Source organism: Magallana gigas, chromosome 1, assembly GCF_963853765.1.
Source record: "Magallana gigas chromosome 1, xbMagGiga1.1, whole genome shotgun sequence".
Lineage (NCBI taxonomy): Eukaryota > Metazoa > Mollusca > Bivalvia > Ostreida > Ostreidae > Magallana > Magallana gigas.
In genome coordinates, this window is record NC_088853.1 from 62116718 (window position 1) to 62140271 (window position 23554).

Below are 23554 nucleotides of genomic sequence, written 5' to 3' on the forward strand. Positions count from 1 at the left end.
CATTGGTAAATAAATGGGGGCGTATGTAATAAAGTTGATTCAGTTTTGTATTATATATATCGAGTGTCGGGCGAGTGTGCTATTTTTTGATCGAGTATTTAAAGTGACCGGTTTGGGTGTAGTGGTCAGTAGAGGGTCCGGTAACGACATCAGCCGGGTGCCACGTTTTGCAGCTCCTGATTTAAGATATGGTGAATATCTCCAGTTAGCTTAATACTAAGGAGAAATGGGTAGCCATTGAATTTTGGATTCTGTTAGGCGGGCACATGTTTTCCTAGCCGGTAAGGTTGTTTTGTTGTTATTTTGTACATTTCGGTGGTAATTTAGTTCTTAGTGTAATTGGTAGTATGTTTGTATGTTTATCGGGACTTTATTAGTCACAGTATGTTTTTTCAGTGCGTAAGGGTGTTTGATACAATTACCTGAAATACAGACTGGTGTGCTAGACGGAAATTTTCCTATGGAAGGTCGTGGGGACAATTGACGAAGGTCGGGGACGCATTCTAAGCTGAGTGGGGCGTGGCTTTCTATCCGGGCAGTGGTCGTAGACTGGAAGCGAGAGACCTGCGAGTCCGGGGCTTTCGGTTAGGATAGCGACAAGAGGGACAGGAAATTTGACGAGGGCAGGAGCGTCTCGAGTGCATAGTGACCCTGAGTTCATTTTCAGAGAGGTTTTAAGTGTTAAAAAGCGACTGTTATTACAGGATAATTTTCATATACATGCTTTTGAGCTGAAATTCGAAGTAATTGTAAATTCACGGTATTTTGAATTATTGAACTTTAATATTTTTTTGAGTAAATTTTTCAACAAGAGTTTTATTGGTTGAAATAGCTTCTAAACAACATTCTGTAGTTTACTTCCATTTTATATCTGATACAGTGTGATTTAATCTTGAATTTAGTTGATAGTATCAGATATTGGTTCATTTGTTTAATTGAATTATTATTCTTTTTTTGTTATGTTCGAATGAGAGTGGTGTGAAAGGGGGAGTGAGAATAATGATTTGTTTTGTTTATTAATTTTTTTTTCAAATTAAACTTGTTTATTTTCTTTACAAAATCTTTTTGTTCATTCAGCTGACAAAATCTAAAAAGAACTCATTACAAAACACCAGCCACATTTATGGCTTTTTGTCTAGTATCAAACTGCTTTTTTTTGGAATAATTGATAAATCTATAAATGCTTATTGGAAGAAACAACACAAGTAAAAATAAAAAGTAAAGGTAATTTAAATTCATATGATAAGTATTTGATTGCAAATTACCTAATATGAGTGTGGTAGAACTAGGCGAAACATCAGGTGGTGTTGAACCAGTAGAGGAGGGGTGGGTAGAATTGCCTATTTTACCTGTAGACCTCGCCCCCTCCTCTACTGGTGTCGTGGCATCCTCCCAGCCTGGGTAGTGGTGGCGGCCCCCGGTGGTCTCCACACCGGCCTCCTCCTGGGGGCTGGAGCTCCCTGGGGTGGTGGTGGTGGCCGTGCCACTACTGGCCGTGGGGGTCCTCTGAAGGCCGGTGTGGAAGTGGCGGCCCCCGGTGGCCGCCACGCTGGTCTCTGGGGCTTCGTTCCTCTCTGGGGCCTCGCTCCTCTCTGGGGTCTCGCTCCTCTCTGGGGCCTCGCTCCTCTCTGGGGCCTCGCTGGGAGTGTGAAGGGGGGGGGGGTGGGGTGGTGGGGACAGGCTCACCGGAGGGGATGGGCTCCTCGGAGGGAGATGAACCACGATCATCCCCTCCGGTGGCGCTGGTCTCGCTGGCTGTTGTCTCGGGATAGGCCTGACTATGGCTATTGGACGTTGAAGGTTCTTCAAAACTAAAAAAATATATACATATTAAATGTGCATTGCTTTAATATTTTGCTCTTTTAAGTCAAATTGTGTTTTTTAATCATAAAAAATCTAAATATTCTGACATAGTGTGTGAAAATCAGGGTATGAATGTTTTTATCGAAATTTGACCCCCCCCCCCCCCCCCCCCCCCCCCACGTGCGTAATCATGTTACCAAAAAATCGATGATGAAATTCGAATGGTAAATCGAGTTTAGAAAAAATATGTAGGTATTTTTATGACAAAACACAAGGTATTCTCTTCTTTATCTGTTAACTTTCTTCAGTTTATTCCTTTTCCCCCTTTGCATCAACTAAAATAATGTGACCTCATGTTTCGTAAATTAAATCGCGGGGTATGACAGTTTGACAGGTAACCGTCGTCTGCAATCCGATTTTTTAATGGGGAAATAAATGGATCGTGAGTTAAGTACATTTAACACCTTTCACAATCTAACAAGTATTTTCATCAAGCCCCCCATATTAAAATATAAAATTTTAAGTGTCGGGATGACAATCCACATGTCATCTACCTACCATTTTGCTTCGAAGAATGCGCGCTCAATAAAGTTCAATAGTTGAAGAGTGATGACGTAAAACCCGACATTTTTCCGAAATAGTCCCCTCACCCCATAATTATTTTTTTCACTTATAAAATAGCATAGGTTTTTTTTTATACTTAATTTTAACATTTCTTTTCTTTCAGATTTTTATTTGAGTCTTTTTGTAAACAGTTACAAATTCATAATCCCCACCCCCCTTTTTTGGTAACTATTCACACCCACCCCCTTTTTTGTAAATATTGTTTTACATAAAAAATATGATATCTTTGAATAAATATTGTCAAAAATATACCTTGACACGACATCCGTGTATAGATGGTGGTATTTGTTGATGAATAATTAGCCTCTCTGAAGCAGATATTCTGTGGGTTGCTCGACCAATATCCACAATGGCGTTGTCCGCCACCCCGCATAAAAAGATACAGGAGCATGGATCCCTCTTCAAGGCGCAATCAAACCCACGAGCGGTTTCCCGACAACAACGGTTCACATTATTACATTGTTGGACCGATAGTCCAACAATTCCGAACAGGAGAAAAACAGCAAATTGCATTTTTACAATTCAACACGTAATAAAAGATACTCGGTGGTAAATGAAGACAAAGTGTGGTACTGATAAAATGTTTACCTTTACTTATATAGTTTAATTGTGACCCTCATAACATTAGAGGGTCAAAAACGATAATGGAAAATCGGGTGTAGCAACTGATCCTATAATTGAAGTTTCAAAACTTGAAAAGAGCTGACCTATACATGATGACACAAAATGTGCCCTTTGTTTAGCAACAGTTCATTGAATTAAGTGAAGTGTAGTAAATCTGTGTTAAAATAAATTGAACCAGCACAATTATTTGTCAACAGAAATCCCTAATACAAAAATATTGAATAAAAGTAGAAATTAACTTGACCAATAAGGTCAAAAAAAGTTTCTAATCGAGCTGATTTTATTGTAAATGCAATTACTTTTATTGTAAATGCAATTACTTTTATTAGGTCATACCTTTCCAAAAGAAGTGAAAAATACAAAGTCAGCAGCTTTGTGCCCTTTTAGCCCCCCACTTTTTTTGCAAAGTTAGACATAACCATAAGGCGCATAGCATCATAGAGGGTTTAGCCCCCCCCCCCCCCCCCAAGTTTTTCTCGAAGCAAAGATAATTGTTTCTAAATTTACCTTAAAAAGATTGAAATATTGAGAAGTGGGAGTCATAGGTATACTACTAGCCCCCCCCCCCCCCCCCCTCTTCCCATTAGGAATTTGATGATTTTGGGAAAACAAATTTTGGTAGGTAAGTATTTTTTTTTGGAACAATAAGTAAACCACCCCCCCCCCCCCCCCAGGAATATTTTTTCATGATTTTGGGAATTAATATTTTATTCTGCTTGACAAGATTTCTGATGATTATTCTAGCCCCCCCCCCCCCCCTCCTTTCAATTTGCTACCGACGCCACTGAGATTGATTGAAAAATGCACAATAAAAATAATACAAAATAAAAATAAACTATCGAAAAAAAACCCTGTACTCCTTATCACACAGTCTTTCAATTTTCTTTTTCTGTGTCTTTTGCAGGAAGATCAGAATTGACATCTATGTAGGCTTGTCGCTTGAAGAGGGACAGCTACTGGGGAATCTACATACATGTAACGACAGAAGAAAAACAAAAAGAGTCATATTTCAAGTAAGACGATGTTAAAGATATTTCTAATGAAATAATTTCACAATTACATTTTTTTAATTTTCAATTTTGGTGGTTGCAAAAATGTAAAAAAAAAAAAAAAAAAAAAAAAAAAAAAAACCAATTGTAGGGCCTCGTAAGACAGAGTCCAACATTTTTTGTCAGCTCAGAGGGAGATAAATGGAAGGGAGCCATTACATCAATTGTCCATCCAGTTCAGGTGAGTTTTAAATCAGCAAAATGTTATTTTGAATCCTTGTCGTGCATTATAAAATTTATATGAATAGAAAAACAAAAAAGTTTTAATTTAAATTAATTTATCAAAGCCAACGAAATATTTTGTATATGAATTTTATTTCAATACAAGGAACAAATGGAAATTAAAGGATGCTATTACGGTTGGCAGCCTATCCAGAGAACATTTTCGCAGAGATTGAGATAATTTTTAATCTCTGGCGGGAAAAACACCAACAAAAGGACATTCCCCAGCTGGTTAGTTACGTATAATATACTTCTTAATCAAATACAAAAAAACATACGGAGGGTCTTATCTAAAACAATATACCACTGGCAATTTCGTTAGGTTGAGTGCACTAATCAATAATAGTAATACGGATAGCATCGTATTTTTCATCAGAATATTACATATGAAATATTAGATGATACCGTCTGTAACTTTTAACCCCATAAGTGTTACATTCGCTCTAAACACATTGTAAAAACAAATACATAACACACCATTGTTTTCAATTCCTGTTATTTGTGAGATGCATCATACACTCCTCGACGCATACATTCAGTTTCGCCGATGGTCGATCGTTACTGTCTTGCATGGTTTGATAATTTCATTCTGAATAAAATCATGATATAGATCGTTTCATGATTGCAGTTATTCAAGAATTTAGGAGGCCTGGACAATGAAATTGTATTACAATACCTGCACAAAATTGAGAAGTTTGAGAGTATAACAAAGATTTCCAAGGAAATAGGAAAGAAGAAAAAACATGAAGTTCTTCGGCAAATTTTTGTCCAGAGAAGTGGTTGTGAAACATGGGAGGAGGCCCTGGACACGCATGAAGATGTTTCGGACAACTTAAAAATGTCCCAAGGTATTATAATGGATAAATATGTATGTTTGTAAATCTAACAAGTAATCAGAAGTGTTGCTGCTAATTTTACATATTCATATAGACATCTTAAATATACCTATCATTGAACATGTTATAGTCGGTGATGGTGGCACTCTTCCGTGTATACAACCTATATGTTTACCAGGCTAGCCCAATAGACTGGTCATTTCAAAAATTGAATTGTTTCATTTAAAAACAAGATTATGTGAGTCAATGTCCCTTTAAAATAGTTATACCTATACTATCCATAGTTATTCTGGAATATCCACACTGAGAAATTCAGAATGGTACCCCCGCTCTGATGTGAATATATAAATTAAGTCGACATTTACAAGGAAGTTGACGTACAAAAATACACCCCTGCGAATGATATTGTCACTTAAATTTTAGACCACGTGATTTTATTTTACCCTTTTAATTTCGCAGTAAAAATCATGCCTCGTGTTTATAGTCTATTTAATAGAATCTAGGTACTTGTAGTCAAATATAAAATCTAGAGGTTTATTGATTTTAAACTTTATCTTCATTAATTGGTGGATAAAGTGTGTTCTACAAATAATGACGACAATACAAAAAATAGTTTCTGTCTGCTGTTGCAACAATTAACATGCTTGCAGAGACCCCACTTGAGGATTAATTTTCGATCCGCGCCTGATCAGTAGAAGCATCAACAGTGAAACATACTATACTATTTTTATGCAGAATGTTCCTTGAAATTGGCTCGATATACTAAGTTTTTATGCAAAACAGACACTCATTATTTTTCTAAAAACATGATATTGCACACCACAAGCATCAAAATGGCTATGATTTTATTAAGCAACCCAATGTTTATATTTTCAACCACTCTACACGTGGTTGAACACGAACGATAACTCTGTTCTGAATATTATCGTTTAATATAAATTACCGCTAGTCAAATAAGACATACATCTTTAAAGATTGTCATGTTTTAACATAAGTCCAAGAAGGCTATTATATGAAAAACGACCAGTACTTACGTATTTTGAGAATATTATTCGAACACTTATACTTCCGCTCGAAATTTCATAGGAACTGAACAAATCTCGGTGAAGTATCGTTATCTTTCATTCGAGCACCTCTGGATTTATAACATACTTAGCAACGATAAAGAAAACATTCCAAATACATTCGCAGGGGTAAAATAGATTCCAACGTATGACATACCTAAACAGAAAGTGTGTAAAAATTCCCACCATCTGCGAATAATAGTTGCTTAGAATAATGCGACTGATTTTTTTGTAACTGAAAGACAGACAGTCAGAATGAAAAACAGACAGTTTAAACAGTATACCCCCTTTTCCTTCGGAACGGGGGTATAATAAAATCATATGGTTTGTATATTTATCTATGTTTGTTAGAAAACTGTTGAATATTGAGTATTTTAAACACTGAACAGACGGCAAAATACTATTAAGTTTTCTCCTTGTAGTAATAAAAATATAATATTTTTTAAACTTTTGAATTTGGAATGCCAAAAATAAAAGTCAAGCTATATAGTATGATGGAAAAGCAAGACGTCTAATAACACTAAATATCACTAAAGCACAGTTACGAATAACATAAATTTCTTGTCTTATTTTGTTTTATTAGGTATGAATATTACAAAGAAGTATATTCCCAGGTCCCTTATAAAATTCATAGACGATACGGTGGCATACAGGCCATCTTAAAGGGGCATGGTCACGATTTTGGTCAAATATTATATTTCGCTTTTAATGTTTACAATGCTTCAGTAAGGCATTTTTAATAAGCAACCAAAATATGAGTCTCATTTGATGAGATATAAGCGAGTTACAGAGCTTACAATTCTTCTCTATGTAAATAAAGCGTTTGTTTACATTTCGAATGTTGAAGTGAAAATTCCAGTTTAAGACTTTAAATAAGTGTGTTAATCGTTAGGTACTGTTTATTTATGCTTTAAATAAATAATAGGATAGACAAACCAGGTTTAAAAAGAGTTTTACTGGTACATTGAACACGTGTAAACAAAAACAGGACACGAGCCTTGTTTACATGACGAAGAATTGTGAGCCTTGTATCTTGCTTAAAACTCAACGACTAGCACCCAAACTTCATTTGATCATTAGAAATGCATTCTTAAAGCATTGCGAATAATAAAAAAATAAAAATAAAATTTGACCAAAATCGTGACCTCTAACAACAGGAAAAAGTCAGGATTAACATTGAAGTCGACATCGAAGAAGATCTGTTGGAAAATTGAAATTGAGATTAAGAGAATTGTGAAGAGAATGAGAGAAAACTAATTAATCAATTAAAAATCCTAAATATTCCATGAATTCTGACAGTTGCTTTGTTATTTGTTCGTTATGTTTGTTTTTGGAAGTTGATTTTAATTAACTGTCTTATTGAGTTACTCTGGCAAACCGAAACTGAAACAGTGTTTGGTCCTAAGCACAAATCACCACCGCTGACAAGACTTACTTCTTGAAGATAATCGATTAATTAGATATAATGTACGCTGAAACATTTTTTTAAGGAAATTTATTTATAAATACCTTTGAAATAGAAACATTTAAAAAATAGTACGAACAATTTAGAACTTTTTTTGCAGTCGTATGCATTCTTACGCCAGAGTTCAATATATTCTCGTTCAACCATCGGCTGTCTCCGTACATCTCCGACAAGCAGAGAGTCAGTCTATATTTAGAGGTCGCATCATCAAGCTATCACGTGACCTGGTATCTCTTACTTGTCGGAGATGTACGGAGATAGCCGAGCATCTGATTGAACATATCGATGATTTTAAAATAAATAATAATCGATAAAATAAACTTCCCAAGGTCCATACTCAGCCTGAAGCCTGACTTTTTACATTTTCCCGAAGATTTCAGCAATTGAATGTGATAATTAACTTCTTAATGTGGTTTGTCCAGAACATAACATTAGAACTAATTTAACAAGACTTTGGGCTTTCGATAGGACGGTACTATCTATTTCTTGTAGCAAAACAAGTTTAAAATGACGCTGTTTCGGATGAAATATGCATAAATTACGTAGTATTAGCATAAAGGCCAGACAAACCTTGTTGGTATCAAAGAACTATATCTAAGTGGCTAGCAATGAAATAGACAGGCCTACGTCACATTGCTGTCCGACATAACTGCCCAAAGTCCAAGCTCTTATTAAAATGGTTCTATATTAAAAACGAAAGAATTTGTAAAAGGTATCCTGACAGAATTATCCACTCGCTGGTAAAGAAAAATAAAAACCAGCAGGTTTTGTGGATTGAAATTTACAAAAACGGTAAAACATAACAAAAGGTGGTCTACCCTGAAGCCCAAGTATGGAAAATCCACTCTAAAAAATTCTACACGCCAGAATTACAGAAACCAAACATAATATATATATATATATATATATATATATATATATATATATATATATATATATATATATATATATATATATATAAAGTGATTAAGAGAATGTTGTCCCTGCCATCCCTTGGAAAACAATCATTCCAATTTATAGATCCGCGCATTTCATGGCATTTGAGAGCGTACTGGTTAAAAAAGTCATTTTTGTCAGATGTATAACAAAAGCGAAACATCTATTCACATTTGTTTTCGAACCGCTTTAGTTGAGTTTTTTCCGATAGCGTCACAATCAATTCTGTCAGCTACGTCAAACATACACAATACACACCACCGATGTAAAAACTTTATAATTTGTCAACTCCTTTTCTTAGGCGGGGTTATGCAGTGCCAGAGCTGAGGGATTTCTCAGAACAGGTCACCCCCCCCCCCCCCCTCGATATCGACTATCCACAATTTTTTAATTGTATGCAAATCTTTCTCTCTCTTATTTCCGACTATGATTTGTATGATGTAGATAAATAAAGCCTTGGTACAGCAAATAATACTTAAATAAATAAAACAGAATGCGACAGTCCAAATTAAATAAATTGTTTACTGTTAGCGCTTTCAGCTATGTCGGCTCTTCAGACAGTTATACAAAATTAAAAACGTTGTTTGTAACGTTGTCAATACCGCAGATTTCATTATTTCACTTGTCTCTGAAGCACCGATCATCAGCCGCATACAGTGGCGTGATTTGTTTATGTTTAAAAATGGCGGCTCTTGATCTGCTTTCCAAATAATCCTTAAGGTTGCTTAATTGGAAAAAGTTCGAGGCAAGAAATATTAACAGTGGTAAACTAAATGAAGAAATGTGGTATGATATAATGTTAATATTTTCAAAACTAAGATATTTTTCGTGTGCCGTAAATTGCAAGTTTTGTTCATGTAAGTATTCGGAACTCCCATTTGTTTTCTAAAAACATGGTTTTGCACACTACAAGCATCAATCAAGGCTATGATTTTATTAAGCAACCCAATGTATATATTTTTAATCACTTTATCCGTGGTTGTACACGAACGATAACTATGTTCTAAATATCATCGTTTAATATAGATAACCGCTAGATGGTGAAATCAGACATACATCTTTAAAGATTGTAATGTTTTAACATAAATCAAAGTAGGATATGCTATGAAAAACGCCCAGTACTTACGTATTTTTTAAATATATTTCGAACACTTATACTTCCGCTCGAAATTTCACAGGAACTGAACAAATCTCTGTGAAGTCTCGTGATCTTTTATTTGAGCACCTCTGGATTTTTTACATACTTAACAACGATACAGAAAACATTCCGAACACATTCGCAGGGGTGACACTTTTATCATCTAAACGTGAGCTAATCGCAATACTTGAAGAAAAAAAACTGCGAATTCCTCAATCGGGAGAGACTGAGGAACTTAAGCCTTTACAAATAAAACGAGTTTTTGAAGTTTGATTTGGTTGATTTGTTTAATACTATATTTATATTGTCAGAAAAGAGGTTGTCTTCCTTGGAATAGTTTCAGATGATCTACATGAGGTTTCTTTCAGAATGTTAACTGTTTTTCATATGTAATATCTGGAATTCTATTTTTATCCAGATATTGCCCTGTCCAGCCTTGACTTAATTAATTTAAAACCACAGGCAAATACCATCTCCAAACCCGATCACCAGTTCATATTCTCTTGGTTTTAACCTTTTTTATTAGCTCACCTGAGCTGAAAGCTCAAGTGAGCTATTCTGATCACTTTTTGTCCGTCTGTCTGTCCGTCTGTAAACTTTTTACATTTTGAACTTCTTCTCTAAAACCGCTTATCCAATTTCAACCAAATTTGGCACAAAGCATCCTTATGGTAGGGCAAATATAAATTGCAGAAATAAAAGTCCGATCTGTATTCAAAGCGGAGAAAACCTTGAAACTGTAGAAAAAGGGGGGTGCATTTTTAAAAATCTTCTTCTCAAGAACTACCGATTCCAATTCAACGTAGTTTAGCATAAATTATCCTTATGGGAAGGAAAATATAAATTGCAAAAATTAAGGTCTGATTCTGTTTCAAATCTGAGTTATTAAGAAAATAATAATAAAGGAAAGGCGTGCTTCAATCAGTTTAATAGCTTCGGGCTCGGCATCCGGTAAAATGGGTAGACAAGACTTGGCCTGGGCAAAACAAAAGATTGGCAGTTATTAATCTGCCAATCTCATTAAAATTTCAGGATATTTGATGGACCAGTATATTTGTATTTGCTGTAAATATTGCTGCAAAATAATGCGTATTTGGAATTGACGATTGCCGATCTGCCCCGGCTTTTATTTTGCCACGGCCCGGGTTTGCATACCCATTTTACCAAGACTTGTATTCCATACTTCTAAAACGAGGTTCTTTGTTTAAAGCAGCCATGACATTATACAAAAAAGGGTCGATCTGACTATGATGAATTTGCTTGTTGTGCAACAGTTCGCGAATGAAGGGACATTTTTGAAACATGCAAAATATATTCGTGCCGATTTTGTGAAGTAAATTGAGGCTAAATATTTCAATGCCATGAATCTTGCTTATAATTCGAAGCTATACTTCCAAAATAAAAAAAACACTTACTTACCCTAATTTTTTTTGGTTCAAAAATCATGAAATTCTGAATCCGTGGGGCGGGGGGGGGGGGGGGGGGGGGGCTACCATGCTTCTGAAACCAACTTCTCAATCTTTCAAGGTATATTTAGGAACAATAATCTTTCCTGCGAGAAAAAGTGGGGGAGCTGAACCATCTATCATGCTATGTTTCTAATGGTTAGGTATAACGCCTATGACGTATATACATGTACATGTATATATATGATTCATTTCGAAAAAATAAATTGTGTTCTTTATTTGTTATAGTGCATGTTTCTTGTGTTTAATTGTTTACAATTTCTATTTACTAACCATATTTGAGTGTTAAGCTTCGAATTATAAGCAAGATACAGAGATTTGCTCACAATTCTATGTTTGTACACAGATCTTAAAAACTAAAGATTAAAAAAGTAAAAAAAATTGTCAATATTTATTAAGAAAATTAAGTCTGTTCTTTCAGAAACCAACTTTAACAACTTATTGTATTGTAAACTTAACCTTTTTTAGCTCACCTGAGCCAAAGGCTCAAGTGAGCTTTTCTGATCACAATTTGTCCGTTGTCTGTCGTCGTCGTTGTTGTCGTCGTTGTTGTAAACTTTTCACATTTTCATCTTCTTCTCAAGAACCACTGAGCAGATTTCAACCAAATTTGGCACAAAGCACCACTAGGTGAAGGGGATTCAAGTTTGTTCAAATGAAGTGCCACGTCCTCTTTAAAGGGGAGATAAATGAGAATTATTGAAAATTTGTTGGTATTTTTCAAAAATCTTCTTCTCAAAAACTATTTGGCCTGAAAAGCTTAAACTTGTGTGGAGGCATCATTAGGTAGTGTAGATTCAAGTTTGTTCAAATCATGGTCCCCGGGGGTAGGGTGGGGCCACAATAGGGGGATCAAGTTTTACATAGGAATATATAGAGAAAATCTTTAAAAATCATCTTCTCAAAAATTATTAGGCCAGAACAGCTCAATTAAAATGGAAGCATCCTCAGGTAGTGTAGATTCAAGTTTGTTCAAATCAAAGTTCCCGGGGGTAGGGTGGGGCCACAATTGGGGGATCATGTTTTACATAGGAATATATAGAGAAAATCTTTAAAAATCGTCTACTCAAAAACTATTAGGCCAGGAAAGTTCAACTTTGAGTTGAAGCATCCTCAGGTAGTGTAGATTCAAGTTTATTCAAATCATTGTCCCCGGGGGTAGGGTGGGGCCACACTTGGGGGATCAAGTTTAACATAGGAATATATAGAAAAAAAATCTTTAAAAATCTTCTTATCTAAAACTTTTAGACCAGAAAAGCTCAAATTTAAATGGAAGCATCCTTATGAAGTGTATATACAAGTTTGTTCAAATCATGGTCCCTGGGGGTAGGGTGGGGCCATAATAGGGGGATCATGTTTTACATAAGAATATATAAAGAAAAACTTTAAAAATCTTCTCAAAACCTATTAGGCCAGAAAAGCTCAAATTAAAATGGAAGCATCCTCAGGTAGTGTAGATTCAAGTTTGTTCAAATCATGATCCCCGGGGGTAGGGTGGGGCCACAATTGGGGGATCAAGTTTTACATAGGAATATATAGAGAAAATCTTTAAAAATCTTCTTCTTAAAATCTATTAGGCCAGGAAAGCTCAAATTAAAATGGAAGCATCCTCAGGTAGTGTAGATTCATGTTTTATATAGGAATATATAGAGGAAATCTTTTAAAAATCTTCTTCTCAAAACTATTTGGCCAAGAAAGCTCAAATTGGCATGTAACCATCCTTAGGAAGTGGAGATTCAAGTTTGTTCAAATCATGGTCCCTGGGGGTAGGGCGGGGTCACAATGGGGGATGAATTTTTATAGATAGAGAAAATCTTTAAAAGTCTTCTTCTCAAAACTATTAGGCCAGGAAAGCCCAAATTTGAGTGGAAGCATCCCCAGATCATATAGATTCAAGTTTGTTTAAATAATAGTCCAGGGGTAGGGTGAGGCCACATTGGGGGATGAATTTTTACTTAGGAATATATAGAGAAAATCTTTAAAAATCTTCTTTTTAAAGACTATTTGGCCAGAAAAGGGGTACACTTGTGTGGAGGCATCCTCGGGTAGTGTAAATTCAAGTTTGCAAAATCACAGTCCCTAGTGGTAGGGCGGGACCGTGATGGCGGTTTGAATTTTTACATAGGAATATAAAGAGAAAATCTTTAAAAGTATTCTGGGAAAGTTTTCGGTTCAAAACTCAGTACTTAGTGTGAAAGCACAGGTTATGCAGATTTAAGTTTGATGAAACCATGATTCCCTAGAGAAAAGTGGGGCCATGAAATGGGGGGAGGGTTATATAGGAATAGAGAAAAATCTTCTTACAGGTACAACAACAAAAGGGGCTTCGTATTACCAAAAAATAAGAGGTGGATAAAAATTGGCAGATTTTCAAATTTTTTTAGCAAGATCTACTGTACTCAGTTGTCAAGATACTTTGATACTGTAATGCTAATTTGATCAGAATTAAGGCAATTGTTGCTCAGGTGAGCGATGTGGCCCCTGGGCCTCTTGTTAACATTGTTTTTGTCTATGAGCTGCAATGCAAGGATTATCATGAGCAAATGCAAAAGCATTAATCATTGCAATTTCTAACCATTTGACATACTTTGAAAGACACAATTTTCAAAGATTTTCAAGAGGTATTCCCACCATTGTATCTTGAGAACAAGATATTTCTCTACCAAGCATAAGAAAATTTGGACTACATTTTGTATTGATATGGGGGTAGCTATATAAGTCATCATAAAATAAGGCAAATGATCATCACACTCCTTTTTTTAATTTTTAATTAACAACGGCAGACAACATGGTTCTATTCAAATGCTTTACCAGTCCATCAGATTGAAGTTGATAATAAGCGGTTCTTGTTTTCTCAATACCCAAGAGCTTACTCAGCTTAAAAAAATCCACTCGTAAACTACCTCCCTTGATCTGTATGTATCTGTTTTGATGCACATTTGTGTGCAATAAATTCAGTAGTAAGTTTATTAGCAACTGTAAGAAACAGCTTAAGCTTCTTTTCATTTTGAAAAACAACAACAATTACATGTATATAATTCATTTCATTTCTATTTTTAGTTTTAGGTAAACCCCTCCCCAAAAATATATTTTGCAATTCTATCTAAATATTTTGTACATTGAAAGAGAGAAGACTGCAATGGAGACTTTCCCAGGACCTGGTTTTCAACGTGGACAAACAGCACAGGATTGACACCAAAGTTTTACATCGTTGGACATTCAAGGACAATGCAATTTTTTCTCAATAGATTCGTATGTTCTGTCTCAACCAAAATGACTATATAGTCTGGAACTAAGGAGGGATTATAGTTTTTTTTTTCTCTAATAATCTGCGGTTGGTTTATATGTTTCCTTGTGGATCTTTTTGCAGTTGTTCGGTAAAGTATTCAATTAATTGAATTCAACACGAAAAAATACAATGTAAAATGAAAGAACGGGACATTTTTAAGATAACCCAGCCATGTGTACTGTGTATTTGGCTGTTAAAATATGTAGCATTTTTTTTTTTGAAAGCATCTTTGCTTTGACCTCGTGTAATATTATTTTTTCTAACATCGGTACACCTCCTTTATATTGAAAGGCTTAATTTTTTATTAATATAGAAATATATATTTACATTCCTTGTTTTTAATTTTAATACTCTCTATAGTCGTAAACTAATTAAAGTAGTACATGTACTAATGGGATTTGCTTTCAAATTATCATGTGATAATGGCAGTATGATACATATTTCTACATTTGAATATTAGGTCAGTGTACATACTAAGGAGATAATATTAAGGAAGGTTAAATGGAAAATTGGTAGTAAAATATGTGAGGAAATATGTGCTATTAATTTGTTTTCTCAGAATGTCATTAAAATTATAGATAAAAAGTATATAGTAAAAGTATAAAAGTATAAAATTTAAATGGCGAATCCTTCCAATATTTCTGTAGCCGAACTGTTTGTACAACATCTTTTGAAATCATATCTGTCAGTGTAAACTACGTTAATAAAGCCCGTTAATTTATATTTCCATGATACTTTTTTCTTCACATCGTCAAACTCTTCAGGTTTCATAGCATAAGGATTCTCGTCACTATTCCCATCGAATGAAATAAAAAGAAGCCAAATCTCTGTAAAAAAAATGTTATGAATCAAAAAACATTTGCAATCTGCGATGAATCAAGAAAAAGGCCCAGTGGCCTAATTGCAAACCTAAGCAACGATAGCAAACTACAGCTCTTAACCATCTTTAGAGTATCAAATTAAGCATACGTTGACAACCTTGTAGAGCATATATCTTAATTTTGGAACTGTAAAGTTTTTCTCAACATATTCTTCAGATAAACATTGAGGGACTGTTGTTGTTTTAAGTTTTTAAGATTAAAATTTTTGAATTTCTAAGAATTTTGAATTCAACACTTATTTTTTTTTACTTGAGGATGCTTCAGAACAAGTAATAGCTTTCTAGCAAATTTTTTTTGACACTTGTGGCGATGATTTGAACAAACGTGAATCTACACTACATGTAGATGCTTCCAGCAATGTTACAGCTTTTCTTGCCAGATGGATTGTAAGAAGAAGTATTTTCTCTATTTATAACCATTTTGTTAGTATATGGTTTCATTTTATAAAGGTTTAAGGTGTAATATCTCTCTGCTATTAATTTTACCATATCTTTTAAAAAAAAATTCATATTGATTTTCATGAAAGTCATAAATCTACAATAGTATTACCATTTCATTATAGAAACCTTGCAGTTTAAACTATGCTTAATGATGCTGGACATCAAGGAGACACATTGTGGTTGGTGAAAACAGAATCTGTTTGGGATGGCATGTAGAGAGAAATCAAGGTAATAGTAACAATAGGTCCATGGGGCCACATAGCTCATCCAAACAACAATGACTTTATATGGGCATTCAAAAAAATATTGTGCCATATACCACATGTGGGATCTGCAACCTTTTGTCTACAATCCCTGAAATTGTGAACTCAATATCTTAAATCGTTGAAGAGCTTACCCCTGGACAAGCTGACCCTCTGAAAATTGTAAAAATCTCAAAACAGTAAACGTCATCGGTAAAAAAAAATTCCAATAAGGTTCAGATTGGTATCTATCGAATTTAAAAGTTTCGTATAAATCGCTCGAGTAGTTTCCGAGAAATCGCTTACACAAAATTTGTAAGAAAAAGGAATATAAAAATAAAAGAAACCTAGGAAAAAAAAAGGTCTTCCGTTGGAAAAGGAAGACCTAAATAATAAAAACGAGGGATTTTTAGAAGGTGATATGACGTCATCGACTTTAATTTTCGACAACAAAACATGATCTGGAAATCATCGGATGTGGAGTTGAGCACTAATGCTTTTCTGTAATGCTTTTTATAAGTTCTCTTCAGGTGCCTCTCTACATCTTGAAATAGTTTCTCAAATCAGCAGAAAATTACTTGATAATGATAGAAAGCATAATGGATAAGACGTTTATATGTCAAATAGGCGAAAATTTTTAGATGCAAAATGATATTTTCAAACATTCCATTCAGTAAACATAAACAAAAGTGGATTCGAACTCATGACCTGCGGTTCACAAGCCTGATACTTTAACCACTGAGCTATGACGATATACATCTGAATCGATTAATACGAACAGTTTAACGAAACATTTAAATCGCCATTTTGTGACGTATGTCTTAAAAAGTATAAGTTTCGGTGTAGTGAAGTACCTGAAGTTGCTTTTTTAAATACTTGCATTTCTTCCAATTGAGATAGGAAAGATTTAAAATGTTTACCTCTGGCCCCTAAAACCCCTATCTAGGTAGCGCATGAGAAAATAATTATATTGTTAGGATATATGAACGTATGACACCTAATTTTGCTTTAATAAACTATAACAATACATGACTCGGTTAATGACTATATAGATAAGAGATTTTAGGCCCATCTTGATCCCTAATTTGGGGAGACAGTTCCTTTTCTTTTTTTAATATCAAATGAAAGGACGTTTAATTATAAACACATTTTGTTCAAAAAGTGTTTTAAAATTAATTACCGTTCCTGATATATATGTAAAAAAAATTGTTGGGACCAATCCCTTATCTCCTTATAAGGGCCATTTAACGACATTTTAACGGTTGAATATTGTTTTAAGCATCATTTTGAGCATCTTTGCTTCTATACTGCATTTCCAAAGATTTTTCCTTTCTAATATATTGGTAATTTATTTTTTCGGACATTTGACCTGAAAACCTCTAATTATGTGCATGGTAAAATCATTACTTTGCTTGGATACATTACTGTAAGATAACATATCTGCTTTAATGACCTTGCACAAAATATATGTCAGTAAAAACTTTAGAACACTCTGGTCCCCTTATTTAAGACGCAAGCCCTCTTTTCTTGATATCGAATGAAAGATCAAATATCAAATGATATATGGGTGATCACATTTCAGACTTTAGACCCCTAACTTACTAATTGCGTGACACACAATAAAATCAATAGATTCTTTGGATATATAGCAGTTGAGATCGACTCAAAATTTTAAGTTTTGAAATTTTGTTTAACGGGATTTTGAATGACAACAGTTGTTAATTGAATTAGAGATCATTTCGGAGAATAAACAGATATTGAAAATAATTCATGCACAGGATCGTGCATATGACTAATAAAGTGTCTCACTCATGTAAATCTTTATGTTAAAGCTGCTTGGTCCGATTTTCATAAAAAAAATTGTACGCTTTTTTATGTGTGCAATTTAATATACGTTGCAGTAGTTTTCCCGGTCAATTTAGCAATATTTCAATGAACAATAATATACATGTTGAAACTCGTTGAATCCGGATGTTGTGTATTCCGGCATACTGTCCAATCAGACGACATTATTCAGACCCTTGACAGTTTTAAAAATGTTGTGCAATCCGGATCCTGTCTATTCTGTAAACCACCGCGATGAAAAAAACCCGACTGCTTATAGTGAGTGAGAGTTATCTCCCGTAGTCCGGCCACTTATCGATAAATCGGCCTTCTGCGAGATAATCAATGCTCAATTATCGACCAATTTTTCTGTCGTTGCTATTGATTTAAACAACTGTGAATATAGATGTAAAATAGCAACTTATTTGAGGAATGAATTCAATATGTAGGCCTATTAGTTTTACACGATATAAAATGGTTCGGGGCAGTTCAAGATTTATAAACCGCGAAGCGGTTTATAAAAAAGCGAAAACTGTATTAAACCATTTTATATCGTATAAAACTAATAAATATTGTATTCATTGCTTATAATTTAAATATTTTACTCTTCATTGTATATAAAAACGGTCATTTGACCTTTAAAATGACGTACAATTGTACACAATTCAAACGTAACATCATGCGTACTGATACGTTTTTGACATTAGTCTTACTATGACGTAGGCAACATTCTTAATACGATATAAAACAATTTTTCTAGCCAATCAGAAAGCGCGTTACAACCAGAATTAATTTATTTCAGTTTATACCGTTAAGTCTTGTTATAAATTAATAAGCATTTTTGCCATAATTAGATTATATTTCACCTTGTTTTTTTCAGGCTGTGATTTAGAAAACTGCAAGAGTTAGACTGCTGATATCGTTTGTCATCCCCTCATTATACCTCGAAACGTTATCATTTCCATTCAGGCACCAAACAATGAAGAGAAATAGAAATATTCGGCGGATCTAAATGTTAAAATATCCTTATGATAAAATTTCGTTTTTATGGCAAACGTAGATTATTTTAGTCTCCTACAAGATATAATCGCACTTGTGTTTTGTATACATAACATTTAAACTCCTTTTAGCCTTATCTGTCAAATATCATTGTCGTTTCACCCTGTTGTTGCAAACTTAGATGAAATGTTCAAACGATGCGATATTGAACAAAAAACTAGGCTAGAGAAATATAATAGACATATGATTTGCGCAAAATAACTTAAATGTTATGAATGCAATCAGTGTTTGAAATTTAGACAGCTCTTGATAAATATATTTGAGAAAGAAATTTTAGGGGTCTTCTTATCGGGGCCGTGTAACAAAATTTGAGCGATTTCCGAGAAAATGCGTGCAAAAAATCGTTAATAAAAGAAAAGAATGCAGGAAACGAAAGGTCTTCACAAGGGGGCGGGGAGTGCTTTAAAATTCCTATTTACATGTATTTAACTTACCTTGAAAATTATTCATTATAGGTATAGGATAACTGTAATTGCTTAATATGCAAATTTGATTTGCATATTTCCTTCATAACCTCTATAATCTCGCTTTTATAAAATACAGTGACCCGTCGCAACCGCAAACTTTTCGCAACGTCAATTTATCGCTTCTTATTGCTCCTGTGTTTTAAACACCTTATAAACGAACGGAAATAATAATTATTCTTTATTTCTCATCTTTTGTTTTCATTTCAAGGTGTCATCATTTACATTTTCTCTCATTCTTGTTTTTTTTGGGGGGGGGTCGAGTTATTTTTACCCGAAAGTCTAATTACTGTGAATGTCTCCTGCAGTCATTTTTTAAATATATTTTAAAATTGTTGACAACGGTTAGTGTGTCAAAAGTACTTGATAATTAATCCCTAAGGCCTAATTCTAGTTAAACAATCAGTGAAAAACTAGGATGAACTCAAGCTCTATCCCTTGTCTTGTCATCGTATAGTTATTTTAAGCAATTGCGTGGCCTTAAAAGGTCTTCTTCTGATATTTCCACCAGTTTGACGGTTTTCAATGCACCGCCATGACGTCAAAATTCAATGTAAAGTCGTTCTCCGATTTCTATTGTTTGGTAAATATGTGTGTACCATATTCGTATTTCAACTCGAACATCAGTGAAACTTAATCAAAAGTTAGTCGCAAAGAATAGCAAAATGAACATATTTAATTTGATTTCTTTAATCATTAACTGTAATCCTACGGACACTTATAAAATAGATGTTAAAGTTGTTAAATCTCCAAGTTCATGGCTGCGCCGGGTACCCCGACCACCGACTTGTTTATATATCGTTGTAAACAAAATATTAAATATTTTTTTTATATTACTTTGTTTTATTATTTGTTGGCGTTTCTTCAGTGACTATACCAATTTTCACCAAAATTCGTCAATTAGAAAAGAAAATATTCGAGTTGTCTCAATAATTTCCGAACAACCCTCGTACATGTGTAATCATGTATTCCAATCAGGTGTTGTTCTTTACAGAATTTTCTTTACGCGATCACCGAACGCTTTTTTTGGGAAAGAACAGTCCTAATCAGACAGCAAACATACAGACGTTTTATTGAAATATATATAATTTATGTATTAAATATTCGAGTGTGCATGAATATGCAAAGCCCATTCGATTTGAAATTTCCCTTATCTACTAGGAAGTATTTTTAATCATGCGACTGCTTTCTACTCGATCTTAAATTGTCCGATCAAAACTTTAACTCACCGGATGTACGTAAAAATTTTTAAAACTCGCATATTCTTTCAGATTATAAAATCACTGACAAAAATAAAATATAATTAATAAAAGAATAAAATCAGCAATAAATAGTCTTTTTAGCTCACCTGAGCTGAAAGCTCAAGTGAGCTGTTCTGATCACATTTAAGATAAATAATCCTTACGGAAAGGAAAATATAAATTGCAAAAATTAAAGGCCAATCTTTTTCCGAATTTGAGTTATTACGAAAAAACATAATTGGAAGGGAGGGGCTTCGATCAGTTTATAACTTCGGCTTCGGTATCCCATATCTCAACAAGTGAAAAGCTGTCAATGTGACAGCAAACCGGGTTTTCTTTAATGTGAACTGTATCCATAATCCATGTCAACCCATATCCAGTGAAATGGAGTACCATATATGCAACATTTTGCCAAAAAATGACTAAGTTCAAAAGCTAGTATTTTTTAAATACATAATCAGAAATCAAAATCCTAGCAATATGCACACCTCTGATATATGTACAATTGATCTGCAAAAGAACAACTTCCTATCTTAAAAACTGTAGGAGGAGTTATCCGTACAATGAGGGTACCCTTTATGCAATATTTTGCCAAAAAAGAACTAAGTTCAAAAGCTGGTATTTTTTTGATAAATTATCGGAAATCAAAATTCTAGCAATATGCACATCTCTTATATAAGTTCAATTGATCTGCAAAAGAACATCTTCCTATCTTGAAAACTGTAGGAGGAGTTATCCGTACAATGAGGGTACCCTATATGCAATATTTTGCCAAAAAATGACTAAGTTCAAAAGCTGGTATTTTTTCGATAAATTATTAGAAATCAAAATCATAGCAATATGCACACCTCTGATATATGTACAATTGATCTGCAAAAAAAAACAACTTTCTATCTTGAGAACTGTAGGAGGAGTTATCCGTACAATGAGGGTACCCTTTTGGCAGCCGCCAGGCCGCCCGCCATTTTCACCATTTTAATAACCGGATTTTTCCGTTGGAAAACCCGGTTAAAAACCTCTTCGAAGCGGTCATTGTGAATGTATGAAAAATGGGTCAATCTAACAAAGATGAATGTTGGTTGTTGTGGAACAGTTTGCGTGCGAAAGGAATATTTGAAACATGCAAGATACATCAATGCCGATTTTGTGAAGTAAATTGAGATTCACGAGGCCGGGTCTAATTTGTTCTGCCCTAGATTTGGAATGAAAATTTTTTACATGAATTTCTACTGATATATTAATTTTTTATGATAAAAAAAAAGACATTTACCACACCGTTTGTTTAAGGGGTCATCTCAAAGTTTGGTAATTTTGCTCGAAATGTATCAATTTTCATTTTTTGTACATTTTTTTTACATTTTATTTAAACTTCTCGCCTTGGGATTTCCTTTTCTGTTTCACATAATAAAGTTATTGCTAAAAGACATTAAAAAGTCAAATAAAAATATTCTTTCACCTCCTGGTTTGTTCTAGTGGTCTTATCAAAGTTTTTTGTGTGCCCAATTTCCCAGTTTGTCGGATACATGTAATGGCTAATTTTTGTTTGACAAAGACTAAAATGGTGATCTTTATAGTATTATTAAGACATTCAGACATATTTAAGTAATAAACATATATATAACATCACATATTAATAGTCATAATTATAAAACATATGTTTCCTGTTTTAAAATATATGAATTAAACTATATTCAGGCGGGTTAAGAAAACGTGACTAGGAGCGCGGCTTGTTCAATCATCTTCACGTTTTCGACCCGTGCCCAAATATAGCTTATATTTCGAGACAGTTATGTTTATTCCACAATCTAATATCAATTCACGCATTAAACGAGCTGTTTTTAACAAATTTTGCTGAATATCTGCAGTTTAAACTATCACTCAATGGCGACAAAAAAGCAAAAAGATGACGTCACAATACCAATGAAAAGCTGTGCGAAAGCGCGCGTACTCGTTTTGTACTCGGCCTCGTTAAATATTCCAATGCGTTGACATTTTAACCATTGACGGTGGTTTTAGCTTGTTTTGATTTTTGTTTCGTTTTCATGAATCAGGGTTTGTAACTTAGGGGAACTATCGCCTGTATTTTGTAATTTTTACGTATCAATCAAATATAGATATCGGTAAACAAGACAGCTGACTGTTACTTGCAGAAAATAAGATACATAAAAGGTACGCTACTTTAACAACTAAAATACAAATTCTAATGGTAATACGGATGGTCTTTGCGTAATAGTTGATTACTGTAATGTGTTTAGGCTAGTTGTCAGTATTTTCTATAGTTTATTTAGTCTAAACGGAGATTAATTTTGCTGATTGAAATACTAAGTATGTGTACATGTACATGTAGTAGAGATTTAAATAATTATTAGCTCACCTGAGGTGAAATATACAGAGAAAACTCTTTAAAAATATTCTTCTCAAAAATCAATCGGCAAGAAAAGCTGTAACTTGTGTTGAAGCATCCTCAAGAAATGCAGATTCAAGCTTGTCCAAACCATGATCTCCGGGATGCGGTGGGGCCCCAATGGGGGATCAAATTTTTTGATACAATTGTATAAAGAAAAATCATAAAGAATCTTCTCAAAAACCAGTCAGCCAGAAAAGCTGTAAGCATCCTTAGGTAGTGTGGATTCAAATTTTTTTTCAAATCATGATCTTCGGGGGTAAAGTGGGGCCATAATGGGGGTCGAAATTTTTACATAGGCATACATAGAGAAAAACCAGTAGGCTAGAAAAGCTTTAACTTGTGTGGAAGCATCCTCAGGTAGTGTTGATTCATTGTAGTTTGTTCAAACCATGATTTCAGGGGATAGGATGGGACCACTATGTGGGGGGGGGGGGGGGGGGGGGTGAAACTATGTTGGTGTTTGTAATTCAGTACGATCTC

At 34.3% G+C, this 23554-nt stretch overlaps 1 protein-coding gene across 1 annotated transcript; it reads right to left on the reverse strand.

The window, feature by feature from the left end:
- Window positions 1-1073: 1073 nt before the first annotated feature.
- On the reverse strand, window positions 1074-2692 carry LOC117685325 (gametogenetin-like). The gene is made up of 3 exons (XM_066087242.1): window positions 2680-2692; window positions 1266-1811; window positions 1074-1087 (listed from the first exon to the last, which is right to left on the reverse strand). Exons 1-3 carry the CDS (start codon window positions 2690-2692, stop codon window positions 1074-1076), a joined length of 573 nt encoding a protein of 190 aa, XP_065943314.1.
- Window positions 2693-23554: the final 20862 nt, after the last annotated feature.